At 37.9% G+C, this 20,520-nt stretch overlaps 4 protein-coding genes and 1 long non-coding RNA gene across 5 annotated transcripts in view; all 5 read left to right on the top strand.

The window, feature by feature from the left end:
• LOC146476390 (uncharacterized) overlaps nucleotides 1-3,763 on the top strand; it is a 51,538-nt gene extending 47,775 nt beyond the window's left edge. Inside the window, exons 31-34 of the mRNA XM_085114549.1 lie at nucleotides 37-734; nucleotides 1,335-1,388; nucleotides 2,201-2,290; nucleotides 2,719-3,763. Of these exons, the coding sequence (XP_084970675.1) occupies nucleotides 37-734; nucleotides 1,335-1,388; nucleotides 2,201-2,290; nucleotides 2,719-2,853 (977 nt within the window). The 3' untranslated portion in view covers nucleotides 2,854-3,763. The remainder of the gene's footprint in view (nucleotides 1-36; nucleotides 735-1,334; nucleotides 1,389-2,200; nucleotides 2,291-2,718) is intronic.
• A 1,753-nt stretch (nucleotides 3,764-5,516) lies between these two features.
• Nucleotides 5,517-7,610, top strand: LOC146476389 (uncharacterized). The gene has a single exon (XM_085114552.1). The coding sequence runs from the start codon at nucleotides 5,604-5,606 to the stop codon at nucleotides 6,879-6,881; it is 1,278 nt and encodes a 425-aa protein (XP_084970678.1). The 5' UTR covers nucleotides 5,517-5,603; the 3' UTR covers nucleotides 6,882-7,610.
• A 1,162-nt stretch (nucleotides 7,611-8,772) lies between these two features.
• On the top strand, nucleotides 8,773-9,708 carry LOC146476388 (uncharacterized). Its single transcript, XM_085114550.1, has one exon. The coding sequence runs from the start codon at nucleotides 8,773-8,775 to the stop codon at nucleotides 9,706-9,708; it is 936 nt and encodes a 311-aa protein (XP_084970676.1).
• Nucleotides 9,709-9,741: 33 nt separating this feature from the next.
• On the top strand, nucleotides 9,742-10,047 carry LOC146476387 (uncharacterized). Its single transcript, XM_085114551.1, has one exon. The coding sequence runs from the start codon at nucleotides 9,742-9,744 to the stop codon at nucleotides 10,045-10,047; it is 306 nt and encodes a 101-aa protein (XP_084970677.1).
• Nucleotides 10,048-13,374: 3,327 nt separating this feature from the next.
• LOC146476386 (uncharacterized) lies at nucleotides 13,375-17,699 on the top strand. Its single transcript, XR_014865617.1, has 3 exons — nucleotides 13,375-13,747; nucleotides 14,806-17,025; nucleotides 17,057-17,699. It is a non-coding gene; the product is annotated as an uncharacterized LOC146476386 (long non-coding RNA).
• Nucleotides 17,700-20,520: the final 2,821 nt, after the last annotated feature.

Here is a 20,520-nt window from a genome sequence, read left to right as displayed (position 1 = left end):
TTTCTGAAGTTTTTACATTTAAGTTCTTATTTGCAGCGGCAAAGAAGCGGTCAAACAGAACTCAGAACGATTATGAAATGATGGGGACCCTTCCAAGCAGCGGGAACAACACCTTAACAACATTACCGAGTAACTCGGTAGCAAACAAGGACGCAATAATCAATATCCCGGATGATAAGCTACCGGAGGTGATAACACGCCTCAAGAACGCCCCAGTAGAAGTAAAGGATGATCTGCCGCCAAAAGATGACGCATATTTACCGGTGAAAGACAGTCATACTGCTGTACCCGTGACAGAAGGCTCTGAAGAGAACAGCACAGAAGGGAAAATCTCCTTAAACTCCCTTATACTGCATACCGAGGCGAGAGACCCAAATGAGCTAACAAGAGAAGGGTCTCCGCAGGGGCCCAAGAGTGATGAAGAGTTGGTTTCTCGATACAAGTTCTCGATAGACGGGGTGCCTAATCACATATACGACCAAATTTCCGAACAAGTTGACCCTTCCTTTAAAGAACTGAACAAGGAAAGCGAGGCAGCTCGTCTTACACCGAAAGAACGTTCGTGTTCTTCATCGTCTTCTGATTCCGAGGAGGAGTCTATCTTAGAATCTTTTACAGAATTTGATTCTGAAGTCAATGCAGAGGAGGTTAATTGTGTTCTCGAGGAAGCACCGCTCGAAGGAGCCCCACCGTCAAGCAGCTCAGAGGAGACAGCACCTCACGGAAGCGCAAAGGTAAATTGTCTTATATCTGCAAAATGCCTGCTTCCTGTTTTATTTTATTTATTTATTTATTTTTTTACTATATTGTGGAGCCACCATTGATCTAGTTTTCACTGTGTTGCACTGTAGACCTAAACACCTGGGCGGGGAAGGGGAGGAGGGAGGTCAAAAGAACCCCTAAAAGTGTAAAAGGTACCAGAATTCTGTTTTTTGGGCGTGGTTCGAGCAATTTTTTACCCCTAAGTTAAAGAGGTACCATATTTTTCGACTCAAATACCCTACAAGGTACCACCATACCTCTGACGGAAGTCATTTTAGATTACAGCAACCTTAGAGGTTCCAAACCACGAATTTTAACCCCTAAAAGGTGCGACGATTTTCCCCGTCACTTTTATATGGGAGCCCACCCCCGGGCCTTAAGATCGGTATTGTCCTTTTCTAATCTTTACGTTTGTGTTAATGTTAGAGACTAAGCTTTATTGAGAACTAAGAAACTCAAGTGTAAGGCCTCTATAACATTAAATCAGAGTAAGCGAGGACAGAGAACTTTGAATTTATGGTACTTAGGTGCAACGTTTTTTCATTTTCTTTTTTTCTTTTTTTAACTGGCAGAGACCAGAGCTAAGTCAAGTTGATGGTGGTGTAAAGAATGATGAAGATTTCGAGGTAAACTCAGGGGAAAATATCACTTAAGTAACACAACAACAACAACAACAACAACAACAATTTATTTGTAAAACAACAACAACAATGAATGGTTTGTCCCGCAACTAGTTACAAAACTAATCGAGGCGGGACAAGACGAATACAGGAATACTTTAGAAAAACTAAGAAAACTAACAAGAACTTACAAATACAGACTTTAATTTTAATTCGGCAATCTCGTTACGCAAGGCTTGATTTTCTTTTCGTAGCTTTTCGTTCCCGGTCATAATAGAGTCAATAGACAGAATAAATACGACAATATGAACGAATTTGTAAGAGCGCTGAAACGCACTTCCGCCCAGCTCGAGCACATGCGTACAATACTGCGTACATCACTCTGTTTGAGTGTCAAGTAGCTCGAGGACACTATCAAGATAGAATTGGTATTTGAAAATGTTCCGGCTTAAAGAGAATCGAAAACCTGGAGAAAAATCTCTTGGACCAACAAACTCAACCCACGTGATACAGAGCCCGGGAATCAAATCCAGGCTACGACGACGAAACCCCACCATCCCTTTTCATCGATATAGTCTTACAGTTTTCACTAGAGACGCTTACACAAAAGATAAAGCGCTAAAACGAAGTCAATACAAGCACTGTGAAACTGGAAATTGGTTGGTTGTCGACGAGAAAACGCTTTCCCTGTCTTTTGAAGACGTCATGAAAACCCGGTGGTAAGGAAAACCCTGGCACTAGTTTGAGATTGCGCGGTGGCAAAAGACACTCCGAGACTTTCTTCATTCTTACTTGACAAAGTTGTTGTCTCTTTTTAGACAAAAATGAAAGAAAGGCGAGTCCAGGTTGATACCCTGCAAAGAGCAGCAGAAGCATTTACGGCCGTGAAAATTAGGCGTCAAACAAGTGTAAGTTAATTCACAATTGAATTTAAGGTTGCGTTCGATTGACCGTATTCCGGGATAAGAATAAGCGGACTAGCTGTTAGATCTCTCTTTTTTTTAGTAACTTTGAGAAGACACGTTTGCAAGCTTTCGCTGATTCACGATAATTTAAGAGCCATTTTGTGCTTCAGTAACTCCTAAAACCTCTTATGAGGGATTTCTTGTCATCGTTGTACGTTTTTCTATTCCGGAATAGGGTCAATCGAACACATCCTAAGTTTATTGAATGACTTTTACACAAGGCATGCCTTAAAACATAGTTTTAAATTGGTTTACAAAACATTCATGCATGCCTTCCGTAGTTTTGCACAGTGCTTTGTCTAGTTTATGCATTTTTATCTTCTGCGACAAACTTTGTTTTATTAAAAAAGAAACACTTGTTTCATCTTCAGCCAACACAGACAACTTGGGAAAAATTGCGTCAAAAGATTCACCAGAGCAGCTATACGGTGACTCGCTCGTTAGATGAACAAGACAAAATCCCCGAAAGCCAAGAAGATGACGTCGACAACGTCGAACTTGTCTAACTTAGGCAGTGTTTTCAAGACATATTCTCCGTAATTCTTTCTGGAAATGGAAAACCTATTTTTCCCAATTGCCAAGCATTGCACTGAAAAATAAGCAAACGAGGATTTGTGGAACAAATTTCAAGTTGTTTAGAGCTCAGCGTACTCGACTGGCAATATATATGTCGCATTTGCCTTCAAAAGAAAGACCTGGGACCATTGCCGACAGCAAAACAGGGAAAAGAGTAGTTCGTCTTGGTCACGAACAACAATTGAATCAACATTGTGCCAATGGCGGTTAATGCTTGCCTTGCACGACACGAGACTTCATCGTTCACCCGTTATCCCGCGACCAAGACACGAGTTTGATTGGAATAAAGTTTTCAAATTAAAACTACTGATCAGCATGAGCAGTGCTTTTTTGTATGGGACGTTTTTGTCATAGGAGCAAATATTTACGTTATTTATCAATCAGATGTCAGAGATGTGTAGTTAAGCCCACAATCATCCAACATCTATTTTTCAACAGTCGGGAATGAATCGAGTGAATTTTCATACCTCAAATTATTTTTCCTCAAATATCTTCACATTTGTCGGTGAGATATGACTTCCTCACTCAGAGAAATTTTTATAATTCACTGAAGTATGTATAATTATCCTATATATAGCTAATTAGCGCTAATTCGAACTCCACGGTAAGGAGTCCAAAGAAAAAATATTTAATTTAAATTTTGATAAACAACACTGTATTTTATAATTTAATTACATTAAACTGCAAGCTAACAAATTGGAAGAACATGTGGCCCTATTATATTTAATTTATATTGTACACTGGAACATGTGTTATCCAGCTTGAGAAGTTATTGGACAAAATTTTTCAAAAATTTAAATGACTATCAATTTAATCAGGTGGGAAATAAAAGATGTTTTTCATTTATAATGTTTCAAAAGTGTCATTGTCTGTTGAAAGTGGAAATGTGCGTCAACCAACTTCGATGAAACTTGTACAGAAGTTGGCTTTGGTGAGCTAATATTCCAAAAAGCCGAAGTAGTTTTGTTTTCTGCTTTTCAGTTCCATAGTATACGGGGGGGGGGGGGGACCACTTGAGGTAAAAGCATGCTCTTACAGGGGTAGTTTGACATTCCATAAAAATGAACGAAAACATCCTGTGTGTTTCTATAACTAATGGTCTTTCAAATCACATATGCAGATTTGGCAGGATATCTTTTGGCAGTGTGGGGCATGGTACGTGGTTTGGACAAATTTTGAAGAGGAAGCCAATATCCAAAACTATCCATTTATAGAAGTTTATATTTCTTACCTGCCTAGATAGCTCAGATTGATACTTATATCATGCACAACATTTGTCTGTTGCAAAAAGCAGCAATTTCACATCCTTTCTAGCTGTTTTTCATTTAAAATTATCCACTTTGCTTTAGAAGGTCTGAATATCTTCAAGGAACCTCTCAGTGAGCAATAATTGTGGCTATTTCTCAAGAGGCTTGCATAAAAACTGAAAGATTTCTTGAACACTTCTCATTTGCATAGCAACATCAGTTGATCTGAAAGAACAACAAATAGGGACGCTAGAAATTTCATTTTCTGAGAACCTAATTCAGCCTTTTCTGACAGAGCATCCCTCTCCTTGTTATACTTCTGTATTCAGGACTACTTTTAAAAAAGAAACCCTTAATTCAAACAACCTCCCCAGAGTCCCACCATAGCTATTTGAAATGACGTTCTCTAACCCCTGAAAGTGTCCCCTTCTTCTGTTCTCAACCGGCATGTATTGACAGTAAGATTTGTTGCTATGTAAGGCTCCTGAAAAGGAACTTTGTAATTACAATAAGAGTCTGGTCTTCATAGAAATACGTAAACAACAACAACCGAATAAATCAGTGACTACCGCAGATGCGAATTGAACCGGCAACCGGGTGAAGTTTTGTCTGGAGGAATTCTTATCTGATTTTTAATGATAATGAATTTTTCAAAGGTCTGCTACAAAGTTATGTTATGCACCCTAGGCAGTCAGATAGGATTTTTTTTTGACATTTGTGACCAGACGACTGCAAATTCTCCGTAATATAGCCCCTAAGTGATCCCAAACGCTAGTTTGGTGCATTTCATTAGTCTGTAACAGTGTTAATAAAATAAAAAACTTGTTATCATGGTACTATTAGTTTTATAATACAGTTCCAGTTCCAGTTACCGCAAATCCATGCATTTCAAATGCAAGAGTTTACTACTTAAGGAATATATGCATGAACTCACCACCCCCCTCCTCCCACGTTCAAAAAAATAAAACTAATAAAAAGAAAAGCGGAAAATAAGCAGAAAAGTTAGTCTTGATTAAAAATGAATAAGTATATATACTGGCCTCGATAAAACAGACGCACGGGCAATATCTACGTTTCGAAATTTAATAATGACTAATCCAAACCACGAAATCAACAAGATAGTGTCTTAGGAACTGAAAGCCTGATTTTTAACACTCTATTAACTTGCAAAAAAATATGTAGTTTTTTCCGGTGGTAAAAAAAGCTTATTCATCTCATTCCCTAATGATGACAAAATAAAACAGAGGTAGCGTAAGGCCTCACTTGATCCGTTTACCCGTCATACATGAAAAATTAAGAACTTCCTGTTTTGCAGTCTAACTGACATCAGTATTGCGTCAGATCGAAGCAAACGCACGTGATCGAAAAATTACTGTTCAGTCAGATTTTGTGCTGGTGAAGACGTTTTCTGCATTCAGTTCCCGGCAGTGGATATGAGTGACACATCAGCTACATCTTCCTTAACCAAACGCGGTCCTACTGCCGACAGAATGGAGGAGAATGATTTTAAAAGGCTAAAATCTGAACTCGATCCTAATGTCAGCCAGCACACCGTGACGGAGAATGGTTCGAGCATCAAGTGTATTCCGCTCGCCAGTCAACATTTGGCCCCATCTAAGTTCGAAGATTTGAAATTTCTGCAAAGGGACAAGCAAGCTAAAGAGTTGTTCAAGAAACACGCAGCAAAAAAGGCCAACACCGAGATCGCAGAGATCCCCAAAAGGAGGAAAGAAAACGGTAAAGAAGCTCCTTCAAACATAGTGGCCGCGCTGGGATCAGACGAGGAAGTTTATTCACTTTTTTCTGATTGTGGAATGTTTGCCGCCGTTTTTACAGCCTACAGTTACCACTACAAACTCCGAACCTCGCCGGATGACTGGTGGTTTTGTGTCATCAAACGAGTTGCCTGCGCAATCGACGAGAACTCGCAGAAAGAATCCGTTCGCAAGATGTTTGTGGAGCATGAAGGAAAGAAGGATATTACGGTTGAAGTGCCAGACCGCAGCATCTATACCGTCAACTACAGCTGGTTCTTCGATCAAATAACGAAGGGGATTAAAGAAAACGTCAAAGTGCCCGAGTTTGTGGATGGAATGACAGCAGATTTCAGTACTACGACGCCAGTGCAGAAGATTGTCTCGCAAGTAACACTGATGTCCTCGGTAAAGCAGTATTTTGGTTTCCACATGAGGACGATGTGTGGAATTCCAGCATTGGAGATGTTGGGAACCCAGGCAGACTGGAAGAAATTGACCTCAAAATTAAAGATACTGCGAACTCTACTGGAACCCTTAGAGAACGACATTGCCATCTCCACTGAATGGTGGGATCTGGTGCAGAAAGTGTTCCTGAAATTGGTTGAAACTTACCAGGGAAAGCCAGATCAAGAGTGGTGGAGCCATATAATGGACTATAAAAGACCAAACGGCTCCGGTACAGTGGGCAAAATCAGCGGATGGATCACCGACTTTATGGAGGGAACAAGACATCGGCGTCTTACGAGGGCTGATGATTTCACAAGTGGTCTGGTGACCGTACCACTCACCATCAAAGACCCGTCTGGTGCACAGGACACTGCTGCACTGGTGGCAGGAATGCTGGGTTTTACTGTCCACAGTACAGACACCTCTGATGAGGTGACTGTTCAGCCATTCCAAGGATGGTCTCTTATATTGGGTAAAGACTCACCATTCGTTAAAAAGCATGACTAGATTGTGAACAATTGCAGTAATAAAGAAACATTTGGTTTAATATACCAAAGCTTTGCAGAAAACTTTGATCTTTATCTTAGTTTAGCACGAAAAATTGAAAACTTTGACTCTTGAGTGTTAGAAATGTCATTCGCTTTTTCTGTTTCTTTTCATGGTACTACCCTTAACACAAAGGAAGGTTATTGAATCACGTATCAAGATATTTTAAGCTGTACTAGTTAATCTTGTAAGCAGCTAATGTTTTCCCTGTGTTCCTGGGTCGTCAGTTTTGTGGCCTTGTAAAGGCATATTTGTGTATGTTAAAACAGTTTATGCTCGGATCCTTTAGTTTAAATTTGGAGAAAGTTTTTGGAAACAGAATGTTATTTCCCAATTTTTACTGTAGCTGTTGTTGACTTTCGAAAGTACTAGCTGACCTCGATTTGTATTTTTAACCGGACATAAACGTAAACGAAAGGAATTTGTTTGTAGTGTAACGAAATTTCTAGCTGATATTTTGTCAAATTAAGAAACCGTTGGCTAAATCCGAATTTCTGAGGCGATTACGGCCTTCCAAACAGGTTTTTACCGAAAAGAATCGTTAGGTGACTTTGAAAAATTGAAGCTTTGTCAATTTCGAATTGAGCTGTATACCGTAACTCAATTAATACATATGCCTTTGTATTTTAAAAGCAATTCAAGTAGGACCTAGTGAATAACCAATAGGCATTAAAATGATTTCAAAACATTTTCTTGAAACGAATAATGTCCTTTGCATTTTTTGTGAACATCATGTGACCTAAATATCGTTTTTCAGGGAACTTACAAAGCAACAGTGACGGCAACGAGAACGAGAAAGCCACAAAACAATAGGTTAAATGGAGGAAAAAATCGCTTTGTACGCGTGTTATATGTTTTTGTGCATTGCTTTGCCGTCAGCAGCATCTTCGACTGGTTTTTTTGAAAATATCAAACCAATCCATGAGCTATAGAAAACATGGGTTTCGACTAAACAAAGATTACATTTATTAGGCGGCACGAGTTAAGGTTTCGGTAGCATTATCAAATTCTTTTTTCTTTTGGGGTCGCGATGGGCAGAGAGATAAGACTTCGGGCCACGAGTTTTTGTTCTTGGTCTAGTTTTTTTGTACTCGGCTGTTACGAGTTACGTTTTCGGTCGTGTTATCAAGTTCTTTAAATTCTCGGTCGCGTTCTTTGTTCTCGGGCCGTGAGGAGTATTTACAATATGCGACAGTGTTAACAAAATAAAAAACTTGTTATGGTACAATCAGTTCTACGCAGTTCCAGTTCCAGTTACCGCAAATCCATGCATTTCAAATGCAAGAGTTTACTACTTAAGGAATATATGCATGAACTCGCCAACCCCCCCCCCCCCCCCTCCTCCCATCTTAAAAAAATCAAACTAATAAAAAGAAAAGGGGAAAATAAGCAGAAAAGTTAGTCTTGATTAAAAATGAATAAGTATATATACTGGCTTCGATAAAACAGACGCACGGGCAATATCTACGTTTCGAAACTTGATAATGACTAATCCAAACCACGAAATCAACGAGAAAGTGTCTTAGGAACTGAAAGCCTGATTTTAACACTCTATTAACTTGTACAAAAAATATGTAGTTTTTTTCGGCGGAAATACAAGCTCATACATCTCATTCCCTAATGATGACGTGGATCGGCGAAAGTATGAAATAAAATAAAACAAAGGTAGCGTAAGGCCTCACTTGATCCGTTTACCCGTCATACATGAAAAATTTAGAGCTTCCTGTTTTGCGGTCTAACTGACATCAGTATTGCGTCAGATCGAACCAAACGCACGTGATCGAAAAATCACTGTTCAGTCAGATTTTGTGCTGGTGAAGACGTTATCTTCATTCAGTTCTCGGCAGTGGATATGAGTGACACATCAGCTACATCTTCCTTAACCAAACGCGGTCCTACTGCCGACAGAATGGAGGAGAATGATTTTAAAAGGTTAACATCTGAACTCGATCCCACTGTCAGCCCGCACACCGTGACGGAGAATGGTTCGAGCATCAAGTGCATTTCGCTCGCCAGTCACCATTTGGCCCCATCTAAGTTCGAAGAATTGAAATGTATGAAAACGGACAGGCAAGCTAAAGAGTTGTTCACGAGTCACGCAGCAAGAGAGGCCAACACTGAGATCGCAGAGATCCCAAAAAGGAGGAAGGAAAACGGTAAAGAAGCTCCTTCAAACATAGTGGCCGCGCTGGGATCAGACGAGGAAATTTATTCCGTTGTTGCAGATTGTGGAATGTTTGCCGCCGTTTTCACAGCCTATAGTTACCACTTCAAACTCCGAACGTCGCCAGATGACTGGTGGTTTAGGGTCACCAAACGAGTTGCCTGCGCCATCGACGAGAACTCGCAAAACGAATCCGTTCGCAAGATGTTTGTGGAGCATAAAGGAAAGAAGGATATTACGGTTGAAGTGCCAGATCGCAGCATCTACACCGTCAACTACAGCTGGTTCTTCGATGAAATAGCAAAGGGGATTAAAGAAAACGTCAAAGTGCCTGAGTTTGTGGATGGAATGACAGCAGATTTCAGTACCACGACGCTAGTGCAGAAGATTGTCTCGCAAGTAACACTGATGTCCTCGGTAAAGCAGTATTTTGGTTTCATGATGACGCTGTGTGGAATTCCAGCATTGGAGATGTTGGGAACCCAGGCAGACTGGAAGAAATTAACTTCCAAATTAAAGATACTACGAACTCTACTGGAACCCTTAGAGAACGACATTGGCATCTCCACTGAATGGTGGGATCTGGTGCAGAAAGTGTTCCTGAAATTGGTTGAAACCTACTAGGGGAAGCCAGATCCAGAGTGGTGGAGCCATAAAATGGACTATAAAAGACCAAACGGCTCCGGTACAGTGGGCAAAATCAGCGGATGGATCAGCGACTTTATGGAGGGAACAAGACATCGGCGTCTTACTAGCGCTGATGATTTCAGAAGTGGTCTGGTGACCGTACCACTCACCATCAAAGATCTGTCTGGTGCGCAGGACACTGCTGTACTGGTGGCAGGAATGCTGGGTTTTACTGTCCACAGGACAGACACGTCTGATGAGGTGACTGTCCAGCCATTCCAAGGATGGTCTCTTATACTGGGTGATGACTCACCATTCGTTGAAAAGCATGATTAGATTGTTAACAAATCCAGTACTAAAGGAACCTTTTGATTTAATATACCAAAGCTTTGCAGAAAACTTTGATTTTTATCTTAGTTTAGCACGAAAAAATTGAAAACTTTGACTCTTGTGTGTAAGAAATGTCATTGGTACGTACCAAGATATTTTAAACTGTATTTTAAAAATGTTTGACACTCGACTGCAGAGAAAAGCTTTCTTCAAAGCCATTAGATGTTTCATTAATTACGATTACCTTTCGACGAAAAATTAGAAACAGATTCCGATCACAACAGCCCCCATAAAATGAAAAACCGTGACGCATACTTTAAGGCCATGGTTAAATGCCACTTTAATACCGAGCGTAGCTCTTTTACAGGTCAAGTTGATCGCGGTAACCGCCTGACAGATAATGAATTTTTCCTCAATGGATTAATTCTGAGGACATGTTCCAGCACGGCATCTTCTCCAAGGTTCTTCCTGTCTTAGGATTTCCATATGATTTTACACGCCATTCAAGAAAGATGTGAATTTGTGAGCTGTTGTTAACTTTACGAAAATCCTAGCTGATGTTATTTTAGAGTTTTAACGAGAAAGTTACCTCTCCGAAAACGAAATGAGTTAGTTTCCCATTTTTGGAAATTTTAGCTGATATTCTGTCGGAGAAAACTGTAGGTTTTCTTTATAAGTTAAATCCGAACTCCCGAACAGAAAATATCCACCGAAGTAAACTGTTGGGTACTCCTGAAAGTAGTGGGTAGAGGTTAACCCTGCCACTTCCAGGAGTGATCAATATGTAATTTCTTCTTGCATTATCAATACATTGTCGACCAGCCAGGTGAAGAGAATAAAGAAAATCATCAACTTGATGATATTGTTTGATGTAACACTAAATTCTGTGAACTAACTTTAAAAGAAACGTATGGCAGGCAGTAAGGAGAATTAACATTCAGATCATGGGAGAAGGGGAACACCTAAGATTGGTTCGGATCTTACTCTTCGACAACTAAAATTACAGACGTAAACAGCGCAATGAACAAATCAAATTCGAAGCTCATACATGTAACCGGCGCCAAGCGCGGGAAAACGCGTGCGAGTAAGTCACGATTGGCTTTGGTTTCGTTGTCTTGTTTCTCATTGGTTGAGACCATCAAACAAAAATTCACGGTCGTGTGTTAACGTTCTCCACGAAACCTTGAATTTAGTCACTTCACGTTTTTTTGAAGCGTACGGCAAAGAAATGTGCGAAAATATAAAACGCATATGGAGGGCGATTGTTTTTCCCTATTAAACCTTATTTTGTGGCATTGTCATTACCGTCCCTATTTAAAACGGCTTTCGTAGACGTTACCTTGTTTTAGGGTGATGCACTATATATTATAATGAAGTCAAACGGTATTTAGCGAGCTCAAAACATCCAAACTTATGTGGGAAAAATGTCATAATTTTCAAAAGTTAAAAATTTTACGAGAATAAATCACAAAATGTGTACATTTAACACAACAACAACAACAATTTCTTTGAGGAAAAAAAAAAAACAACAACAATGAATGGCTTGTACCGCAAATATTTTATAGGTACAAAACTTATCGAGGCGGGATGGACAAGACGAATACAGGAACACTTGATAAAATGAACAAGAACTTACAAATATAGACACGCAAAAACTTAACGTGGTAACAGATTTAAAGTAATTCAGTTACATTAGTTCACAGAATAAAAGTAATAATAGTAAATGGAACAATTACTTAGTTAGTCCTACTTTTTCAATTATCATAGGGATTTCAATAAAGTTATCTTTTTCCAGGACATCAAAAAACAATTGGAAGAAAGGAGTACAATAAAGAGATTTAGAATCGCCTTTACGGCAAACGGAAAACGAGAGATTCGCGTTTATATTTTATTGAAATACTGGGTACAGATATGACAATAGTTCAAAATAATTCTGGCCTTTGATGCTTACACAAAACTACTCAGTTATACTGAGAAACTGAAAACAGAGACTGCGGCAAATGTAGGTGGTCACGTGGTCACTTATGCCGTTTTCTGTTTGCCGTAAACGTAATTTTAAATCTATTCAATGTTTCGTTTTATGTGCTTGAAAGGGTGCAATTTCAGCAAATTAAAGTTGGTATGTGAACGGGTTAAATCTCTGGGGCGAGCATTCCCGTGTGGAATTAGCTTTATTTATACTCACCCTCTCCTTCCCCGGGTGTCTACAGGAAATACTATGAGCAAGGGTGTGTTACACCATGGAAGACATTTTTATTGCGAGATTAGCTTTATTTTTTATCATCTTCGACTAATTTATTGAAAATATCAAACCAATCCATGGACTGTGGGAAACTTGGGTTTCAACTAAATAAAGATTACATTTATCTCAAATAAAGTTGAATTACTCACAACGATTAATTCTTATTATCTGTCTGCTTGACAGTGTATTGAAATTATAAGAAGAATTTGAAATAATGCGACTCACTTCTGGAAGTGTAAGGATCGGTGGGAAAGGGACACCGTTGCACAGGGTAACACTAGCTTAGCCATATCCATGGTATCAATTATTTTGCCTTCTGTTAAATGCTTACACTCTATTGAGTGACTACTTCTCAAATCCATGAAGACTAAGGAGATCAATGCAATTTATAGATTGGTCAGGGATGCACCATTACACGTGTGAAGGGGGGGGGGGGGGGGTGAGGGGGAGGACTTTCTGGAAAGGTATGTCAGTTTTTTCACAACCAGTAGGGTGCCAGATTTTTTTCCAACCTTGAAATCCTTTTTCCTACTTCTTTTGCAATGCAGGATTCTTTTTTCTTAAATTTTGGTTTTGCACGATTTTTTTTTACCTGCTTTGGACACACCCACACCCACCCCTCCCCCTCTTCACATTTCTAATGCTGCATCCGTAACGTGCTGTTAACTACAGTGTATCACTCCCATAGCCTGTGGGGATGACATAACACAGAGTGGGAGTGGGGCTTTTCAAAGGGCACAGTGCGGGAGGCGCACTATCCTCTCCATTCCTTCACTCCAAGTCAACTGTCCACCTACCCCTAACTTCGCGAGGTTTTGCGAGTCACGTATTTCTAGTTTATTGAAAATATCAAACAAATCCATGGGCTATAGGAAACATGGGTTTCGACTATATAAAGATTACATTTATTTTAAATAAAGTTGAATTACTCACAATGAAGTAAACTTTTGTGTTTTTTGGTCGTTTCCTCTCATTTATTTATAAATGTAATTATTCAGATCATTCGTTAAGTCTTGGTAACCTAGCGTCCTATTCGTATCTCAGGCGCGGACGCTAAGCGCACGAGCGTTTAGGAGTTAACGCTCGGTTGAGAAAAGATAACATCGGCCTAAGGGAGGTGACGTCATCAGGTTATTCTTCGGAGCAGCCACGAACCGAGATCCGATTATACCGGAAATTGACCTGCATTCACTCTCTTTCAGTAGTAATGGCGGACGACGTCGGGGAAATAAAGACTTCGAACGTTTGTTAGGATTCATTACGGTAGAATACAGAGTTCTTTCTACTTTCGTTTCTCGGCGTCTGAACACTGACCTCAAGGATTCTACGCTCGATTTGTGGAAGAAACGTGGAACTATGAAAACAGTCAAGATTTGCTCAGGTAACATCGACCTACGGGAGGTTAACATCGACCTAAAGGAGGTTAACATCGGCCTAAGGGAGGTTAACATCGACCTAAGGGAGGTACGTTTTATAGCACCACGTTTGTATCGTATGTGTTATACTGGCACAATCGTACACATTGAAAGCTTATTTGCAAGCATTAAAACTTACAATCTTGCAGGAGCTTTTCTAATCATTGACCTGAGTGTCATTTCATTTATTACCAACTCATAACATCCGCCTACAGGAGGTTATCGTCTACCTAAGGGAGGTACAGTGGCTTACAGTGTACATTTTATAACTTATGTATTATAAAAGTCAATTCAAAGGCATAGAAGCTTACTCTCTAGCAGGGAAACTTGGGATCATAAGGAGCTTTTCTATCATTGACTTGAATTTCATAAATATTTTCATTTTTACCAACTCATAACATCCGCCTATAGGTAAACATCTACCTAAGGGAGGTTATGGTATTATAATAAGGAAGGATGGACTTGACGAAAGTTTACGAATCTTAAGGGGCTTTTGCATTTCGTGTACATGCCGTTTTAGAATAAATTTATTTATAAAGAATTATTATTATTATTATTATTATTATTATTATTATTATTATTATTATTATTATTATTATTATTTGAAAAGCCTTTTAATCTCACTAGAATGAGATTAATGAGAGTTTTCTCATTTTTTTATTTACACTCATAACATGGAATATAATATATTATTATCAATATTATTTTTTGGCAACACACTGACCTATGCTGGGCCATTTATATTCATCTAATGAAACACTTTTACAGCCATAAGGTTTTGCTGTGAGAGGTGTTATGGGTTTAAATAGAAAAAATGCAGGTGCATTAAAAGAGCATAATAGCTGTTATGATGATTAAAGGCAATTGTTTTCTTGTTCTTGTTGTCGTTTTTTCTTGGTTGACCCCATCAACCTGTAATTTCCACATTAAATTTTGCTAGAAGTGACTGTTTATGACTGTTGAAATGATAGATCATTTTTAAAAATATAACCCTTTATATGTCAGAATTTATTTTAATTTGATTTGTGATCACTTACAAGAGGTTTGACTGTTTGACTGCTTACTACAGTACATTAACAATATTGGTTTTATTTTATTTCTTTTCAGAATGCAATACTTAAACTGTGCAGACCGCTGAAGAAACTGCTACTTCAAAGACACCTATGAATCATTAATTCCTCAAGACATTGTGTACAACCTCTCGTCATGTGGCAAAATTATGTAAAATTTGATATTCAAGTTTGTAGGGTTAATTGACGGAGGATCTCCCATATAATGATGGATTGGATGCAAATGGTCATAATTTTGTTCCTCTCTGGCAGAAAATTGTGTAGATTGGTATATATGTACCACTTAGAGTGCAAAGATACAAAATGACCAACATTTTAAAGTAATGTTTAATTAGAAGAAAGATTCTTAGTCCTTTCTAGAACTTAAGGACGGTGCCTACTATTGTTACTGCACGTACGTTCTGTGCATCTGGAGATACTCGGGTTTCCCATGGGTGGTGCCTACTATTACACGGATATTTTTGCGTACTTTAAAACTATGCGGAGAAAGCAGAACTTAGCAAGTGATTTTGGTATCCAAAAAGAAAATTGGGGGGAAACCATGCATTTTTCAGAGATAATAAAGCCTCAATTTGGAAAAAAGTGCCATACATTGCTTTGTATTTTGCTGCTTTTTAGAATAATTGTTGCTTGGTTATCTCTAAAAAATGCGTGGTTACCCCCAATTTCCTTTTTGGCTTCCAATACCGCTACCAAGATCTGCTTTTCCCGCATAGTGATAAACCGTGCAAAAATACTTCGCTTTTAGTAGGCACCGTCCTTAAGCAGTTGTGAAAAGAAATCCCAAAAAAATAACTGAGGGTCTTTCTTCTACTTAATCTGTCACCTGATATTGAAATGTATCTTTCAAATATCCATATTCAATTACAGTTATGGTTGCTAACCTTTATGGCTAATGAGTCAAAAAGATATGACATAAAGAGCTATTATTTTGTAAGTCAACAAATCTGTACCTCAAGTAAAGGTCAAAATGAAATTGAGCCATGCCATGAACCTTTGAGTGTGCTTTTCAAAAGATCCAAATGACCACCCCTAAATGTTTTCATTTTCATGTTTTAAGCTCATGACGTGTCATTTGTTATCAAGTAAGCTCTATGCTTCTAAATACGGGTGGAACTTTGTCATGAGTTGGAGAACAAGTCAAATTTGAACAAAAAATAAATGCCTTGTCCACCCCCCCCCCCCCCTCCCACATGGCATTTGACCATGTACCATGCCTGGGAAGAAGGGAATTAAATTTGGCTGGGGTAGAGAAATTGAACTGATTTTACACTCTACCTTTGGCATTGGAGAATTTGGACTTTTCTCTCTTTTTTTTTTCTTCTGTTTGAATACAATAATTATTGAACGACTGAGACAATATAATATATAATGCTCTTTATTCATAATGATAGTACAAGAGAGTGCATGGTAATAAGTAATAAATCGATACTGAGATGCCAAAGCCGGGGGCTTATATGGCACAATTTATACAGGAGATTAGTCAAAATGGTGCAATTACTTTACAGTTTACAAATAAATAAATAAATAAATAAATAAATAAATAAATAAATAAATAAATAAATAAATAAATAAATAAATAGATATATATTAATGTTAATAATAGTGGTGATAATAATAATAATAATAATAATAATAATAATAATAACTTAAATGAAAAAAATTAAATAAATAACAAATAAAATATTAAATTAAGCTAAGCCGTGTATATGAGAGGTCAAAAGGACATGAATTCACAATTTGATTGGAAGTAATCTCTAAGTTTTTGTCTACAATTCGAGATAGTAAGCGAATTACCTAAATCAAGAGGGTTGTCATTCCAAATTTGAGGGCCTTGTGCATGAAGTGCAAAAGCCCCTTAAAATTCATAAGCTTTCTTCAAGTCAATTCTTCCCTATTATAATACATACTTGCATGGTGCTATAAACATCATGACCTCCCTCAGGTAGATGTTTACCTCCTGTATACGTAGGTGGAATTGTTATCACTTGGTAAAAATAAGATGAAATTCAAGTCAATGATAAAAAAGCTCCTTATGATCCCAAGTTTCCCTGCTGAAGAGTAAGCTTCTATGCGTATGAATTTAGTACACAATGTCTTTTGTGGAATTAATGAGTCATAGGTGTCTTTGAAGAAGCTGTTTCTTCAACGGTCTGTGCAGTTTAAGTATTGCATTCTGAAAAGAAATAAAATAAAACCAATATTGTTAATGTACTGTAGTAAGCAATGAGAGAGTAATGTACAATCGTCTTTTAAGGTTTCTTAATTTCTTAATTTCGTCTTTTAAGGTTTCTTAATAATCATAACATTCTCTCTGACAATCAGTATGGTTTTCGCAAGCATCACTCCACTGGTAGCACTTATGCTCTTGCTTGTTTATATGACAAAATCTCTTCTGCCATTGACAATAAGGAATGCACAGTTGGTATTTTTATAGACTTGTCCAAGGCCTTTGACACCGGTGATCATAACATTTTGATTTCAAAATTAGAGCATTATGGTGTTCGTGGCACTTCACTTAGAGGGTTCGAAAGCTATCTAAGCAATAGACAACAATATGTGGAATTTAATGGTGTCAGTTCGGAGTCTTGCGAAATAAAGTGCGGGGTGCCTCAGGGTTCTATACTAAGTCCCCTACTCTTTCCACTCTATATAAATGATCTGTGTAACGTGTCAAAGGTCGTGGATTTTATTCTTTTTGCAGATGATACAAACATATTTTTCTCCCACAAAGATTTTAACTTGCTTCCTGAAATCTTGAATTCTGAAATGCTTAAATTAACTGTCGAGCAAACAAGCTGTCCATTAACTTTAAAAAATCAAATTTTATGGGTTTTAGACCACCCCAAAGGAGGAAAACACTTGATATATCTATTCAAATTGACAACAATGCAATTGAACGTGTGAAAGAGACAGTATTTTTAGGTGTTATCCTCGATGAGCATTTGTCATGGAAGCCTCACATTCTTAGTGTTTCTAGAAAAATATCAAAATCAATAGGTATTATTTATAAGTCTAGTTTTTGCCTTCCCAAAACCTCCTTACGCTCCTTGTACTATAGCCTAGTTTACCCTTACTTAATTTATTGTGTTTCTGTGTGGGGATCGACATATCAGTCTAATTTAAATCGGATTATTGCTCTGCAAAAGAAGATAATCAGAATAATATCTAAAGCTTCTTTTGATGCTCATACTGGTGTTCTTTTTAAAGAACAGGAGATTTTAAAATTCTCTGACATTTATTTATACCAAATAGGTAAATTTATGTATCTTTTTAAAAGAAGCTTACTTCCAAATTATTTTCGCGATATGTTTACTCTTGCAAGCCAGATACATTCTTATAATACATGTAGGTGCACAGATGAATTTTTCGATGTTTAATACACAGATAAGAAACGCGTACAAACTTTCGTTGCGTTGAATGGACGGTACACGGTATACGGTTTACGGTTTCAAAAACTACAAAATAAAAGGAAAATAAACCTATAAAGACGGTGTAACTACATAACGACAATAAACTGATGACTAAGACAACTTACTTCTGTGTAGTCGGTGATAAGAAACGTCAAAACGGTAGATACGCCATAAGAACAAACCTAGCTCATCAACACGCACGTTTTCCTTTGAGCACATGCTCACTGCACCTGGCCGTAAGGCCTTATGGGAAAAAAGGAACGCGCGCGCTACTCGCGCGACAGAACTGCGCTAACAATACAAGAAATTCCAACCTTTTCTATATACCTTATTGTCGAACTAATCTTCGAAAATTATTAATTTGGTTTCAAGGTCCTACGCTTTTCAACTCGCTTAGTCGTGAAATTCAAAACAGTGAAAGTATCAGTTTGTTTGGCAAAAGACTTAGAAAATTCCTTCTTTCTAAGTTAAATTGACCCTTTGTTGAGCTACACACCTTTTTCTTTTTTTTCTCTTTCTTTCTTTTTTTTTTTTCTTCTTTTGAAAAAAAATTAATTGGAATTTTCATTCAGTACCATTAACTTCTATGGTTTATCCTATAGTTCCAGGACGCCTATAGTTAATAAGCCACAGGCTTCTATATAGGCTTCCTAGCCTTTAACACATTTCATCTTGTAAATAGTTTAGTAGGAATATTGTGTTTCATCTTTAATGTATTTATGTTGTAATTTTTGGTTAATGGCAAATAAAAAATGAAGCAGTCAAACAGTCAAACCTCTTGTAAGTCAGATCACAAATTAAATTAAAATAAATTCTGACATATTTAGGGTTATATTTTTTAAAAATGATCTATCATTTCTACAGTCATAAACAGTCACTTCTAGCAAAATTTAATGTGGAAATTACAGGTTGATGGGGTCAACCAAGAAAAAAATGACAACAACAACAAGAGAACAATTGCCTTTCACTGTATTCCATGTTATGAGTGTAAATAAAAAAATGAGAAAACTCTCATTTATCTCATTCTAGTGAGATTAAAAGGCTTTTCAAATAATAATAATAATAATAATAATAATAATAATAATAATAATAATAATAATAATAATAATAATAATAATAATAATTATTGTTATTTACAAATAAATTTATTCTAAAATGGCATGTACACGAAATGCAAAAGCCCCTTAAGATTCATAAGCCTTCTACAAGTCCATCCTTCCTTATTATAATACCATAACCTCCCTTAGGTACATGTTTACCTCCTATAGGCGGATGTTATGAGTTGGTAAAAATGAAAATATTTATGAAATTCAAGTCAATGATAGAAAAGCTCCTTATGATCTCAAGTTTCCCTGCTAGAGAGTAAGCTTCTATGCCTATGAATTGACTTTTATAATACATAAGTTATAAAATGTACACTGTGAGCCACTGTACCTCCCTTAGGTAGATGTTAACCTCCTGTAGGTGGATGTTATGAGTTATTAATAAATGAAATGACACTCAGGTCAATGATTAGAAAAGCTCCTGCAAGATTGTAAGTTTTAATGCTTGCAAATAAGCTTTCAATGTGTACGATTGTGCCAGTATAACACATACGATACAAACGTGGTGCTATAAAACGTACCTCCCTTAGGTCGACGTTAACCTCCCGTAGGCCGATGTTAACCTCCCGTAGGTCGATGTTACCTGAGCGAATCTTGACTGTTTTCATAGTTCCACGTTTCTTCCACAAATCGAACGTAAAATCCTTGAGGTCAGTATTCAGACGCCGAGAAACGAAAGTAGAAAGAGCTCTGTCCTCTACCATAACGAATCCTAACAAACGTTCGAAGTCTTTATTTCCCCGACGTCGTCCGCCATTACTACTGAAAGAGAGTGAATGCAGGTCAATTTCCGGTATAATCGGATCTCGGTTCGTGGCTGCTCCGAAGAATAACCCGATGACGTCACCTCCCTTAGGCCGATGTTATCTTTTCTCAACCTTAACGCTCGGCGGTGCTTAGCGCCCGCGCCTGGGATTTGAGTAGGACGCTCGGTTGATAATATAATTAAAACTGCGTAGCGTCTTCTTCATTTGATGTTAAAGGTTTTGGTATATTGTAGGGTTATTAAGTTCGGTTGATATTCACCGACGTTTCGGCAGTGCTACCTTCTTCAGGGTGGCATGTTGAAAGTGGCATGTTAAAAGTTCGTTATTTGCCGTCATATGCAAATAATTCAAACTGTGAGCGCGTGCCAAGATGTATGCGCGCGAGATCATAAAAATTAGAGTGTTACCAAGACTTAACGAATACTTGCGGTGCAGTTCTGAATCCAACGGCAAGTTGTTAGGGCTATTC

The sequence above is a fragment of the Pavona decussata genome, unplaced genomic scaffold (genome assembly GCF_977016875.1).
Source record: "Pavona decussata unplaced genomic scaffold, jaPavDecu1.1 SCAFFOLD_77, whole genome shotgun sequence".
NCBI lineage: Eukaryota > Metazoa > Cnidaria > Anthozoa > Scleractinia > Agariciidae > Pavona > Pavona decussata.
Note: the sequence above shows the minus strand (reverse complement) of the source record. Positions and strands in the feature narration are given on the sequence as shown.